The sequence below is a fragment of the Heteronotia binoei genome, chromosome 1 (genome assembly GCF_032191835.1).
Source record: "Heteronotia binoei isolate CCM8104 ecotype False Entrance Well chromosome 1, APGP_CSIRO_Hbin_v1, whole genome shotgun sequence".
NCBI classification, from domain to species: Eukaryota; Metazoa; Chordata; class Lepidosauria; order Squamata; family Gekkonidae; genus Heteronotia; species Heteronotia binoei.
This window is the reverse complement of record NC_083223.1, coordinates 92,199,388-92,214,150: the sequence shown is the minus strand read 5'-3', so window position 1 is coordinate 92,214,150 and position 14,763 is coordinate 92,199,388. Positions and strand designations below refer to the sequence as shown.

Genomic DNA, 14,763 nt, shown 5'->3' with positions numbered 1-14,763 from the left:
TCCAGTTTGCAGACTTTTCTAGTCATTGGTGTATCTTGAATTAAGCCTGTATCAAATTCCAGCTTTCCAGCTGGTAGGAAAATACCCTGATGTGGTAATTTTGATATCCACTTGATTGAGTAGGTCCATCATTCCCAAGCATTTTTGTACGTATACCGGTAATTTAAGTAAGCAATCTGATTTCCATTTAACACAGGACATAATTAGGGCTGTCACCCGATTAAAGAAATTTTAATCAATCTTACACATTTTAATCTATCCATTTAATGTGAGAGATATGTGGAGTATGCCCCAATGTAATTTTTTTCCTCTACTGCAGCTGTAGAAAGCTCTGAATTTGATTCAAACATTGAACAAGTTGTCTTAACCTCTTTTACTGTTCTTATTGCAGTATTTAATGCGTGAATTATTAAACTACCTTTCAGTATATCTTTTGGTATAGTTAAAATGGTCATTAGGACATAGAACCTGTTGTTAATTTATTTGAATCCCACCACTGGGCATAACATGGCTACTTGCAAGACTTCTTGATAGTCTGGAACCTATCAGGCATCGAAGCTAAAAACTTCTTAAGGGAGAAAGCCCTTAAGTCCACAAATACTTCCTTGAACCCAATCTCAGCTTTGGAATGCCCACCCAAAGCTTCGTCCTCTGAATCAGTCAGGTTGGTTCCAGCAGTTCTCCATTCCAACAGAACCAATGACATTCTTGATCCTCACTGGCTCAGATATGTTCATCAGAACAACTTGCCAAAAAGCATAATCTGAAGGCTAAACACAAGAAAACATGTAAGTTGAATCTGAAGCATCATACAGCCTGAGTGCCAGACCCAACACCTGAGCCACAAGAGACCTCATCACCCAAGCCTGATTCACCACCACTTTCAGTCTCAGAAGGGGAGATTCAAACAGAACCAATGGCAATCTTGGCTCTGTGCACACCTGAAATCAAACCCAACCCTCCAGATCCATGGTCATAACCTTCTTCCTCTGTCCCCTGGCCTCCACATATCGTATTTTATGTCCCCAGTTTATCTTGCTGATTAGAGTGATTATCATGCACTGGGATCTAGAACAGACCTAAGTCAGATTCACAACTTCCAGCAAAAACTGCCATCTTATTCACCTTCTCCTGCAGTCTCTAGAAGGCCACTCTGTCCTGTTCCTACCTTTGATGTGGAAGAAGGTGAGGATCAGGCTTCTGGTTCTGACATCAGCTCTGAAGCTCCCTCAGATTCAAACCTGGATGAACAAGTAGGGGACCCTGCCCTAGCATCACCTACAGAAGATCCATGTATGTATGGAGAAATGATGTTGTGGATGGCCCAATCTCTGGAGACAAAGGTGGCCACAACTGACAACAAACCCAAATATAAGATCTCAGGCTGTCTGTACTCAGAGTTTCCAGGCATTATCGCCTTCCCCATGTTGGAATATTTGAATAATCTGATGCCAGAATTGTGGCAGAAGTCTTCCTCCCTTCAAGCTACATCTCATGTTATAGAACATTTTTATAAAATTAAACAGGACTCTGTTGCTTATTTATCTACTCATCTGCCCCCTTCTTCCCTTATAACTGAAGAAACGCAGCCGAGAAAGCATCAGTCTGGTTATGCCACAACTGATAGAGAGAGTAGGAAGTTTGATGCCCTAGGGTGGAAGATATATTCTTCATTGACCTTGGGCCTCAGGATCTCAAATACCAGGCCTTCATGGTTGGCTATCAGTCTTTTTCTCTGGGAGAAGATTCTTCCTTATCCTGAACTGTTACCTGAAGACAAGGAACCACTTGCTAAATTACTTCAGACAGAGGCGGTCAAGCTGTCCAGCAAACGAATGCCAGTCATCATACAGCTGACTCAACTGCTCTGGCTTTGGCCAGCTGTATTGTGTTGCAATGCCATGTCCGGCTTAGATCAACAGCATTACCTTGTGGAGACAAAACAGAAAGTAAAGGACTTGCCCTTTGATGGCACAACTCTATTTTCAAAGAAAACAAACAACACTATTTGTGGCAGAATGTGCCTGCTTTGACCTTCAGGCCCCATTTCTGCCTTGTTTTCCTTGGGGTTGCCAATTCCCCTTGAGGGGCTTTTCCTTTTTCTCTCCCAATAGCCGCCACCACCACCTGATACAGGGGTTTCCTGCTGAGAGTAGGAAGGACTCCCAAGTTCCTCTTCCAAGCTCAGACGCCTTGCCTCAGTGTTTCCCATAAGCCCAGTGCCTGGCTACCAATTGCCAACTGCTTGTCTCCCCCCCCCTCCTCCTTTCAGGGTCCCTTTTATAATAGCATGTGTGAAACAGTGGGGGTCTATATGGCACAGAGAACTACCTCCAGAATCCAAAGTTCAACATATTTATTTAAAAGAAAATGCATCATGCCAAATTGAAGCAAGGAAGAACAAAATAAATGGATCAAATGCAAATGCATCATGCCAAACTGAAGAAGAGTCCCCCTCTTTAAAATGTGCCTTAACTAGATGTTAAAATTAGGACAGTCTCTTTATCTTAGGTGTCCTAGTTCCCTAAAGTAGCTACTAGTTCCCTAGTTACCTTGAAGTAGTTACTAGTTCCCTAGTTACCTTGAGGACCAGCTCTCTAGGCCAACTGCATGGTCCAAAATAGAGCCTGCTCCCAACCTCAGACAAGAGGTCTGTTCAGTTCAGCATCCCAAGGAAAAGAGAGCAATTTCCTGTTGCCAGGAAATTTTTTCCTCTGTGTTTCTCCTCCCTCTTGATCTCAGTCAGCCCAGATCAAAACTCCTTTTCCTGTTGTTTTTTGGAAGCCCCTTCCCCAGCCTCTGTAGAACATGACATTCCCAATTCTCTGTTCCTCTCTAGGAAAAGAGAGGAGGGAGAAGGGGGAAATTTGACCTTTCCTTTGTCTCTAGTCAGTCCCATTCGCATTTCTGAAGAGGTGTGCCTGGAAAGCCATTGATAGACTTCCCTCTTCCCAGCCTTTAGAAGGAAAGAAAAAAACTTTTAAAAGGTCAACTTGCTACTTGCTGGCCTTCTGCTGAAAATGAAAGGGCCTTACATACTTTAGATTCAAGGAAAGCTTTATTATTTTACTTAATGAGGACTCTTGGTTTTAGGAGATAGCAGCCTCTCGTTATGTGTTACGCAGGTTCCAGTAATAGCAAGAAGGCTTCCTCCCAGACTCTGTCTAGGTGGATTGTGCCCACAATTAGGATGTATTATGCACAGGCAAAGTTTCTGTTTCCATTCAGTGTGTTCATTCCACCAGAGCAATTGCTTCCTCCGCTGCAGGCCATAAAAGAAGCTCAGGTTGGCAATGTGGTTCTTCAGTCATTGTTCAAGTGATGAGAGCATCACCCACCATAGCTTGTTAGAATCCCCATGTGGGACTGCACAGAAAATGGACAATGAAAACAGAGTTGCGCTTGCCTGGAACTGTCATTTGTCAGGCAGTAAAACAGGCATGCACACTTACTCTCCCTCCTGCCCCACTGTATGCTCTCTTGAGCAATAGAGAAACTGAGAGTAGGGACATTGGCATGTAGGAGCACATGGCTGTTTGGGCAGGGACAACCTGCTTTTAGCTTGAAAGACCTCTCTGCAGCAGATCTGATCATGTGCTGCCCCCCATGTGTTCCTGCATGGAAGATCCTCAATGAACAACAGTTATAGTTAAGTGCAGCCCTTTTTTATTGCTGGGTGATCAACCTATGCTCTCTGGGGGAAGGTGGTTCAATAGGTTATCAACCTGCAGCTCCTAGGATGTACTTGTCCCCCCATAATCTACCTTTAAAAAATTTAATGTATTATCATTAACATCTATAATGCAAGTTTTCTTTACCATTTCATAAGCCATAAATTCCTGATTGATGTCAGAGTCCTTTGAATTAATCAAATTAGTTCGTTCTCTGTGATCAAAATTGCTTATCTGTTTAATCTGTTTACATTCTAGATGCTACAATATTGACATTAAAAGAAAGCGCAAAGAGGTTAATTGCCTTTCAAATGTATCCCTAAACAAATAGTTTTTTTTCTTATTGTCCCAAGTCTGTATGTCCTTTCTACCCATCGTCTTTTAATGATTTTCAGGTTTCACCAGTATTTAATTTTTATCCACTTGAAACCATCCTGCAGTTTCATCTCATTGCAGAAAAAAATTGCATAAAGCCACACCTGCCTGGACTATACTGTTTGTAGAACACTTTGCTTAATTACAAATTATTCCAAAGGAGTTAACTAATAACCATTCTAAAAGGCACACATTTGTAATAAATAATTGTTTGCTTGCTTATTTGTTTAATAGTTCTTCTTGGAATAATATTAGAAATGTGTGCATGGGATTGTACTCATTTTATGACTGAGAGTTTAGCAGTTCAAGACAGCTTTGTAGCATTATTTCTATTTAAATCTTCATTATAAGTTCTCTGGCATTGTATACTCATGCAGATTTCCTTGACCTGGGAGATTTAACATTCCTTTCTTTAGCAGCTACATTTCTTTTATTTCCTACTTTAATTTCAGTATATCTGATTGTGGTCCATTGTTTTTTATAACCAGAGATCATTCTAAACTGAACTATTCATTATATCTCCCTGGATTAATTTTGTGTTCAGATCAATACAAATGTTAGTACTATCCTAATAGTTACACCCTTCTAAGCCAATTGATTTCTATGTATCTGATAACTAGTTAACTAGTTATTCTAACAAGCAAATCATATATAATCATATATCATATAATCATATATAAGAGCAATTAAAATTATGTTTACGTAACTTCTGTGAGAGATGATTCTGTACTGAAAACTTAGTTAACTCCTTTGAAATAATACCTTACTCAGAAATTCAATTTCTACTTGGTCAATTTCTTCACCATCAAAATCATCACCATTTATTTTTACACTGATTAATATTGACATAGGTAAATAGGTAATAGGTAAAGACTATCTATAATATATAATTAAGATCAAGATTTTATATATTTGTTTAACTATATTAAGCAATACAATCTAGCATTAAACTCTACCAAGGATGGATCTTTATGTAATCACATGTTAGATATGTGATTATGTAATCACATGTTAGATATGTCGTGTCATTCAGACTTCAGCCAGCCTTTACAGAATATTATGTACCTGGTGCTGCTTGCCAGGGATGGACTCTGACTGTGCTTATGGAGGTAGTTTTGAGTTTGGTGTTGTAAAGCCCAGTTCTCTAAAGGATTTCAGCATTCATTTCAGCATTCACATCTGGATATTGTCTTCATAGCTGGTATGATAACAGTGGAACTGTTCCAATGTATTTGATGTCCTACACATTCTTCAGATCATAGGTTCTACATGGGACTTTGTCCTGAATTTTAAGAGGATTATCTGTGGATGGACTTTGACAGGACCCTTGACATAGGCAAATCATTAGTTGATAGGAATTAATGGTTTAGTTAGTTAGTTCATCCTGCCCTATCCCATGAGTGGGCTTAGGGTGGCTCACAACATATGGAATAACAATAAAACCAATAAAATAAAAACAATTAAAGAATTTAAACAATGAAAAGAAGATGACATTAAGAACACTAACCAATGTTTCTGTAGCACTTTAAGCAAATGAAAACAGGTAACCTGATTTGTAGCAGATATAAACAGATGGTACTGGTACCCTGTTTTACAACAGGCAATACACAGTTGTTTGATGCCCACCACCTCAGCCAAAGGCCTGGCGGAACAGCTTCATCTTACAGGCCCTGCAGAACTGTAACAGGTCCCGCAGGACTCTGATCTCAGGTGGGAGCATATTCCACCAGGCCAGGACCAGGGCTAAAAAAGCAAACCTAAAGCTTCCCTGCAATTGCTTGGCAGATTATGAGTGATTTAAAAGAATCTTTTGTTGAGATTCGCCTAGATTGCTAGAGTGACTGAACCAGGCCATATATGTAATTGCTTGTACAAATCCCCTCCCAGTTCATACATGTTCCCTGACCTTTTTAAGTAGATCCTGGAGATGAAACACTTAGAGCACTAACTAGAACAGAAATGGCAAAACACATGGGCAGTTCTGTTTAATGTGCATTCAAAGACCTATCTCATGGCTCTGCAGGGACTTAATACATTATTTCTCAACCAGTGTGATGCTTGTAAAACAACACCTCAAGGCCTTGTTTTTATTGCAGACAATGAAGGATTTACTTAGCTGGCCCAGGTCTTAAGCTACAATACCACAGTAAGGAGTTCCTGTCTGATGAAGTGTGCGTGCACATAAAAGCATGCGCCTTGAATAAAACTTTGCTGGTATTTAAGGTGCCATTGGACTCTAACTTTATTTCATTTCCTTTCATGTTAGGGTTTACTCTGTTGCCACAAGCAGGCCATTAATAGAGTTGCAGACTGATAGCTTGCAGTCAAAAATCAGAATCTCTTCCCCAAGTCAGTCAACATGGAGGCAAGGAGAAAAATTTGTACATCTTACTGGTTAGATATATTCATAACATTTCCTGTTTTTCTTTCACATTTTCACAAGTATGAGCCACTGCATGGTCTATTTATGCGATTGTAAGGAGTGGCTAGGAGGTTAATTCAGCCTGCAAGGCATGGAACCACCAGTTGCCTGTTATGTCTTTTTGCAAAGCATTTTGAAGAAAATTTCCCATATCCAAGGTAACCTGGATGCCATGTTGATTACTAGTTTTGTACCTGAGATTCCTGGGACATAGAGACAAAAAGAACTAATATAATAACCAGCATAAAGAAATAGAAGAACAACAAAAATGAAAGAGTAAGAGTTCTGTTCCACAATATCCAAGAAATAAAAGGGTAATTTAAAGCATGGTTAGACATGCAGAAAGATCAACACAGAAGAACATTGATGGAATAGGATAAAATAAAGAAAAGAAGGGAACAATACACTGAAGAACTATACAAAAGAGATGAAAGGATGAGGGACTCCTTCAAAGAAGAAACTTTTGAAGAACAACCTGCAATTTCAGAATGTGAAGTGAAAGCTACACTCAAAACAATTGGGAGAAACAAATCTCCAGAAGTAGAAAGGATGTAAATAGAGCTATTTCAAACTAGCAACAGAATCTATCAAAATCATAACAAGTATAAGCCAACTGATATGAAAAACAAAACAAAAAAATGGAAACATTCAATCTACATTCCAGTTCCAAAAAAGGAAACTTCAAAGATTGCAGCAACTATCAGACCATTGCATTCATTTCTCATGTGAGTAAAATGATGTTCAAAATCTAATAACAAAGACTTTTACAATATATGGATTGAGAAACGCCAGATGTTCAAGGTGGATTCAGAAGAAGCAGCAGCATTAGAGATCATGTTGCAAATTCATATTGGTTACTGGAACAAAATACAGTTGTGTTTCATAGATTACAGCAAACCTTTTGGCTGTGTGAACTGTAAAAAACTATGGTTGGTTTGAAAAAGAAATGAATGTGCCACAATAACAACAAACTAGTATATAACACCCCCCCCTTGTCTATCATCTATTTTAAAGAAGTAGTTATTAGACTCCATTCTTAAGACATTATTGCGGACCTGAGTAATTATAGTATTCGAGGGAACTGATCTGTGTTTTCTGAAGAACAGTTGTAATTACAGGTGATCTCCAGCCTCATGGGCAAGGCTGTTAATAGGATGCTTTGGGGGTCACTAATTCAGAGGGTTGCCATAAGTCAGAAGTGACTTAATGACACTTCACACACATACATCTGAGATTCCTGGATAGCCCAGGAGAAAATGGCTGATTTGGAAGGTGGGCTTTATGGCATTGTACACTGCTGAGGTAACTTCTCCCCACAAGCCTCACCCTCCAAAGGCTGCACCCCAAATTTCCACAGATTTCCCAACCTGGAGCTGGCAACCCTAAGGGGACATTGATATCTGTAGATCTGTTGTAATTCCAGGAGATCTCCAGGCCCCACCTGGAGATTAGCAACCCTAAAAAAGAGAAAGATGGAGGCCATGGGGATTTTCAGGAAAACTGAAAGAAGAAATAGTGGTGGAGAAAAAGATGCCTCCCACAAGTCCTTGCAGGTTCCCACTTGAATTATATAAACATGATCATTTTTAATGATTTAATTAATAGATGTCAGGTGCAAGTGACATCTATTGGTATAACTGGTGCAGTAAGGAGGCACATGGTGGAGTCAAATATATTTGTACGACTCTGAAAAAAAGAGCAAAGAACTTTACAAATTGTGAATTCCATAATTTCTCAGGCTTTGCTTCTTGTTGCCCCATCCTAATACCCCAAGAGCAAGGCATCACTGGTGCTTACTCTGCAAAAGGAAACTAATAGACCACACATCAAAGTGTGAAAATTATAATAATTGTTCTGAGGCCCCCAGCAACCCCACTTCAGCTAACCAGTCAAGATATGGTGTTCTGGCAATGCCCCATGTCAGCAACAAATGGAAGTAGCATTGTTTGATATAAACCTTCTACCACTCGTATACATAGTGACTCATATATACATAGCACAACAAATGAAGTAACAAAGGGAACACAGTACCTTTTGCTGTGAAGAAAACTGCCAATCCATAGGAGCCTGGGAATGAATATATGTCATGGAGCTCTGTGGATACATATTTGAATCTCTTTTTCAGCCATATCTCTACCACCACTGGCATGCACACACAAGGCCATTCTGGCCACATAACCCACAAACCTTTGTTGTTTATACAGTACAAGCAACCTTGACGGAATGCCCTCTTGCACAGGAATTCAGGTTTTTTTTTTGGGGGGGTGGATAACCAGATCTTTTAGATGCAAGAGAAATGAAGGCTCAAGGACAGCAACAAGAAGACAAACAAGTGCACCATCACAGAAAGCAATTCTGTTGACCCATCAACAGCTTACCAGGCAAGAGCAGCTAACAGCACCAAGAGAGGCAGTGGGTTCAAATCACAGCAAGACAAATGCTGGCATGAAGGCAGTCTTATCTTTTGGCCATCAACATGCTAAGCCAAGGGTCCTCAGTGTGGTGCCTGTGGGTACAATGGCAGCTGCCAACACCTTTTCTGGTGCCTACCAAGTGTTTTTAGGAAGGGGGTGGGGGCAGGTAGGGCTTCTGCCAAACAAAGCTGCTTCTTGACTGCTGGAGATTTGATTGATTGTGCAGATGTTTAAAAATGTTGCTTTGGCACCACAATGTGAAAATATATGCTGTGTTGCTGAAGAGCCTGTGGCAATCATTTTGTGGCTGTCAGCAGCTCCTCTGGCAGCCATTTTGTTGCTGTGTCTACCATGCCCTGTCAGAATTCTAAATATGCCCACTGGCTCAAAAAGGTTGGGACCCCCTGGACTAAGCAGCTGCAAAACAAGAAAGGACCTAGATTGGAACATAAGCAACAAACAGTCTGGAACCAGTCACCCAACGAGCACGTAGCTCCCAAATCTAGCACAAAGGTATTTGGGAAAACCCCAGGAGCCCTGATGTTTCCACCAACCATATATACCAATGTGCAGATAGGTATAGCACAGTACACAGGAGCAAACATGGTCTATGGATTTAAAACCCAAATGGAAATAATGCAAAACAGTCGTCAAAGAATTTTTTCACACAACTTGAATTTTAACTCTGTCAAACACACTTATGTGGCATGGGCCACTCATGCTGATTGACTGCCCTATATGTCAGTTATTTTGGTCAAATTGACCATGCGTCACTCCTGCTGCGGAAATTCATTAAGGGCATATTCATTCCAGTGGCCTTTGTGCATCATCCATCCTCACCTCCCCTTTATGCAGACTGCATGGCTCGTAAGATGTCAACAGCAATCAGGAGTCCACGCAGCCGTAAAGCTGTTCCCTTTCTGTTGTTCAGGCAAGGGAGTGATCTGCCTGGTGGCCATCCAGAGCTGTGGTTATGCTTCCACTTTCCTTGGTTTGAAGGTACAATCTCACTAGCATGACAGAGAACCAATAGTGCAGTGCTATGCTGCCAGCATTTCTGCAAGCCAGTGCCTCTTCTGTTAGCAGTAGCTGGGGGGAAGAAATTAATGGAGGTCCAGGGGGTAGGAGAACAGTGGCAGTAGTCACAGTTCAGGGCACAAAATCCATCACCCTTGCTAACCTGTGTGGAGTGCTTTGTTCTTGCATTCCCAGCTGGAAGAAAAAGAATTGCAGGTTTATACACCGCCCTTCTCTCTGAATCAGAGACTCAGAGCGGCTTACAATCTCCTATACCATCTCCCCCCACAGCAGACACCCTGTGAGGTGGGTGGCACTGAGAGGGCTCTCACAGCAGCTCCCCTTTCAAGGACAACCTCTGCCAGAGCTATGGCTAACCCAAGGCCATTCCAGCAGGTGCAAGTGGAAGAGTGGGGAATCAAACACGGTTCTCCCAATAAGAGCCCACACATTTAACCACTACACCAAACTGGAAGAGTGGCAACTCCTGCTGACTGTTTGTGTCTTCAGATGTAATGCCTATAAGGGATCTGAGCAGAGCACTGTTAGAAAAATGCTACAAAAATGTCATCAATAACCTTATCTGTTCAGAGACTGGCCTTAGGATGTTGCCCTTAGTCTTATGCATAGTTCTGACTTTCTTAATGAAGCTTTATTTGCAGCATTTTCTGTCAGTATAATTATTACTGTATAATCATGCCCTTTTTTCCAGGCCTTTGAAAATCCTTGTCCTAGGCCATGATGTTCTCTTAGTTAGTTTATCTTTGTACTCATAAATTATGGGGCATATTTGCTTTGGTATGGTAGATTTAGATGTAATTGCAGTAGATTTGAAAAGACAATGGCCTTTTGTGAAAAGGTCTATCTGTGCAAATTTCAGACATCAAAACAGCTCTTAGTAGGTTTAAATGTGCTGGTTTAAAAACAGACCTATAAAACCAGCTTTGTTTAGTTCCCATTTGGGCTCATGTTCTCTTTTAGCATATGAGTTCATATATGGTATTAATAGTAATATTTTAGCTATGGTTTTCTATTTTGACCTTAAGAACTATCTATTGTACTTGATTGCACATTTAAACATATGCTTGTTATCATTCCTCAATTTTCAGAACTACTGGATCTCCAGCCATTGCCCATCACAGCTTTGGGAAAGCCTGAGTATGAAGCTCTATACAAATTCTCTCATTTTAACCCTGTTCAGACCCAGATATTCCATACACTGTACCACACAGATTGTAATGTTCTCCTTGGTGCTCCCACTGGCTCCGGGAAGACAGTTGCAGCAGAGTTAGCCATCTTTAGAGTTTTCAACAACTATCCCACTTCAAAGGTAGGCAAAGATTATTCTGAGGAATGATCCCTTTATCAGCTTTTTCCTAGTAGTCCTGAGCTAGCCAGAACAGACAATAATATTTTCCGTAGACATCTTATTCACCATATGTTTTACCTGATTAACATTACATGTGTATATCAGTATTGTACTTGGTGCTGAGCAACTGTGTTGTAGATATTTACATCTGCATCTGTCCCATAATATAATGATGATTTCAAAGTTACACTTTTCCTACTAACACACTGAATAAGCTTGACTACAACTGAATAAGGACATTGTTAAAATATTAGCCCACTTTTCTTGTTAATACAGTAATTTACTGAGTGAAATCCTTTCATATTCATAGGTAAGGGGTAAGGGAATCCAATCCAATCATTCAGTCATATCTAGGTTTCATACTTGGAAAAACTTGCAGTTTAATCTTTTACATGTGGCACTCTTCCCCTATCTTTTGGAATGCATTCTAAATCCTTCAAGAACAGTAATGTGTAACCTGTAAGTCAACTTATTTATGAGGAATGACTCCCTAACATCCTTGCCCAACAGTATAGCTGGATTTTGATTTTTCAGATCTCATCTCCCCACATGTCCAAATTTGTTTTCATATTCACTTACTGTGGAGCAGGAACACTAATGCAGCTGCTTCCAGCCAGGTCTTTCTGCAGACCAAGTCATTGACAAAATACAGCAAATCCTTGGAGTGCCTGATTGCAGTATTGTGTGTTAGAGAATGCAAGTCATGTCAGCAATTGCAGCAGGGCAAGGGGGAAATACTGTTTCAGATTGCCCTAAAACAGATTATACAGTTAGGCTTTGCACTGGCCTTAAGCAGGGTTGCTGGGGGGCAAAGTTCAGAGGGTTCTAGTCACACTTGATTTGTTTCCTTAAGCTTTACTATGGGCAGTGTAAGGTGAGATCTAGAGGACACCATTGTCTGTCATCCTCTGGAAGCTCTCAGCAGCCCTGATCCTATGAGGAAGCAGCCAGCTTGACTGTAACAGTAGCTGTTTGGATCAGTGGAACTGGTCAGTCTGATTAGTTACCATTGAAAAAAAAGATATAGTGGCTCAGTTGTTTGAACCATGAGGTATAAACATTTTATTGTCCAGATTTTCAATTCATTTCAGGGGCATTCCACAGCAGTAATATCCACTAGATTTTAATATAGTTCTGATATTGCTATCTTCTAGAATAGATAACATATTGTTATTGTACCAAGATGTTGAAATAATGAATATTAGTCTTCCTTTTATCTTGTTTTTTTGTTTACATTTTTACATGCTTCAGTGATACTATTCAGTACAGGTCCCTTTTTTAATGATATGCTTTTTTGCTGCTGACTATAAAATGAAGTTAGGAGTTGTTGCTTAGAATTTAAATTCAAACATGTGTCATTGGTTCAAAGAATTTTTAAAAATGGTCTGTACAAGCATTTTACCTCAATGAGAAACCTTCTGCGACGAAACAAAATATTTAAAAGTATACCATAACTATTGGCTTTAAGTTAACTCTTTAAGAGAACCTAGCAAAAACTATTATGCACCAATTTTTATTGTTTTTTTCTGCTCCTGTTGGCCTGTGCATTGCAGGCAGTGTATATTGCTCCTCTGAAGGCACTAGTGCGGGAGAGGATTGAGGACTGGAAAATTAGAATTGAAGAAAAGCTTGGCAAAAAGTAAGTGTTCTTTTATTTCCATCAAGTTGGATAAAAAAATAAGAAACATTTATTTAAAGGCCTGTAATCGTTATCATGTAGGTAAAAGTTCGTGTCAAGTGCTTTAGAACAGGGGTCCTCAAACTACGGCCCGCGGGCCAGATGTGGCCCGCTGAGGACGTTTATGTGGTCCGCCGGGTTATGGCAAAATCAGACCGGAAGTGACGTTCGACCTAAACTCGCGTTAGCAACGCACACTTCCGGCACTGGGCTGAGGCGGCGGAGACAGAGTGTGAGGTGATACCGAGGTGAGGTGAGTTCCCAGGCTGGGGTGTGTGGTGTGGGGAAGGGAGAGAGATGCAGAAGACGGAGAACTGACGGCCCGCGGCCTTGTACAGTAACGGCAGTCCGGCCTTCCAACAGTCTGAGGGACAGTGAACTGGCCCCCTATTTAAAAAGTTTGAGGACCCCTGCTTTAGAACATAAGAGAAGCCATGTTGGATCAGGCCAGTGGCCCATCCAGTCCAACACTCTGTGTCACACAGTGGCCAAAAAAATCCAGGTGCCATCAGGAGGTCCATCAGTGGGGCCAGGACACTAGAAGCCCTCACACTGCCGCCCCTCCCAAGCCCCAAAGTTTACAAAGAATTGTTGGCAGAAAAGAAATTGGTAGTAAGAATTCTCCTGGACAAACAAGTAAATGTTGACTACATTTTTCATAACGCATTCTATGCAGAATTTCCCCAGCCTACAGCCTTTTATGTTAATGGCTTAGCCTGGAGTAACTCAAGACATGATGACATTTGTGCCTATTAAGAAAAGTCACATGCAGATTTAACAGTCCCTGTAGCATCTCTGACCACTGCATTAATGCCAGTTTTATCCTAACATAGTTACTAGTACTTTGATCTAACTTCGGCTAAGAAAAAAATCATTTATTAAATAGTTGTGCTGAAGGGACTAAACATATACAAAATTATGTTGTTTCTAACACATATTTTAGATGAACCTGTGTCTAAACTAGATAAAAAATCAACTGAACTCTTATTTGTTAAGAGACAACAACTGGCAAGATCTTTCTTTGATATGAGTATTTTCCTACAGAATGAAATCTCAGTGTTGCCTTTGACTCCTCAAATAGAACTACTGTAGTTTTCAGGATATATTGCTTAGCTTTTTCCATGAAGGATGAATAGAAGATTGACCTGTGTCTGGGACCCTTACAGTCTACCCTTATATTCAGACCGGATTGTTTTATTTATCATATTTTTCTTGTTGTTCTAGATCTATAGTCTACTCCAAAATAAATAGGAATTTGTGTTGTATTGCTTCACAATGACCACTTGACTCCCTTTACAGGGTTGTGGAATTGACTGGGGATGTGACTCCTGATATGAGGTCAATTGCCCAAGCTGACCTTATTGTGACTACACCAGAGAAATGGGATGGGGTCAGCAGAAGCTGGCAGAATAGAAGCTATGTTCAAAAAGTTTCCATTCTCATCATAGATGAGATTCATCTGCTAGGTGAGCATCGTTTTCATTGTTATTATTGCTGGAATTGAAGTGTGCTCTGGCATTGCTAGCTGAACTTTAAAAAATATTGATGTTGTGTCCTTCTCTCCTTTTCTAGGAGATGAAAGAGGCCCTGTGCTAGAAGTTATTGTGTCTCGCACTAACTTCATCTCATCTCACACAGAAAAGACTGTCAGAGTCATAGGTCTGTCCACTGCCTTAGCTAATGCCAGAGACCTTGCTGATTGGCTAAATATCAATCAGGTAAGTAGAAGACTTAGATCATCTATTTGTTTTTCAAAATAGCAATCCAGGGGTATTTTAAGATAAACAACCTTATATATGGGCAACCAATCACTTATA

General features: G+C 40.4%; 1 protein-coding gene across 2 annotated transcripts in view; it reads left to right on the top strand.

The window, feature by feature from the left end:
• The window catches only part of ASCC3 (activating signal cointegrator 1 complex subunit 3), a 407,532-nt gene that overhangs the window by 271,826 nt on the left and 120,943 nt on the right, over positions 1-14,763 (top strand). For both annotated transcript variants that reach the window (XM_060237502.1, XM_060237501.1), the window contains exons 25-28: positions 11,009-11,229; positions 12,822-12,907; positions 14,246-14,412; positions 14,519-14,664. In XM_060237502.1, coding sequence (XP_060093485.1) covers positions 11,009-11,229; positions 12,822-12,907; positions 14,246-14,412; positions 14,519-14,664 — 620 coding nt within the window. The remainder of the gene's footprint in view (positions 1-11,008; positions 11,230-12,821; positions 12,908-14,245; positions 14,413-14,518; positions 14,665-14,763) is intronic.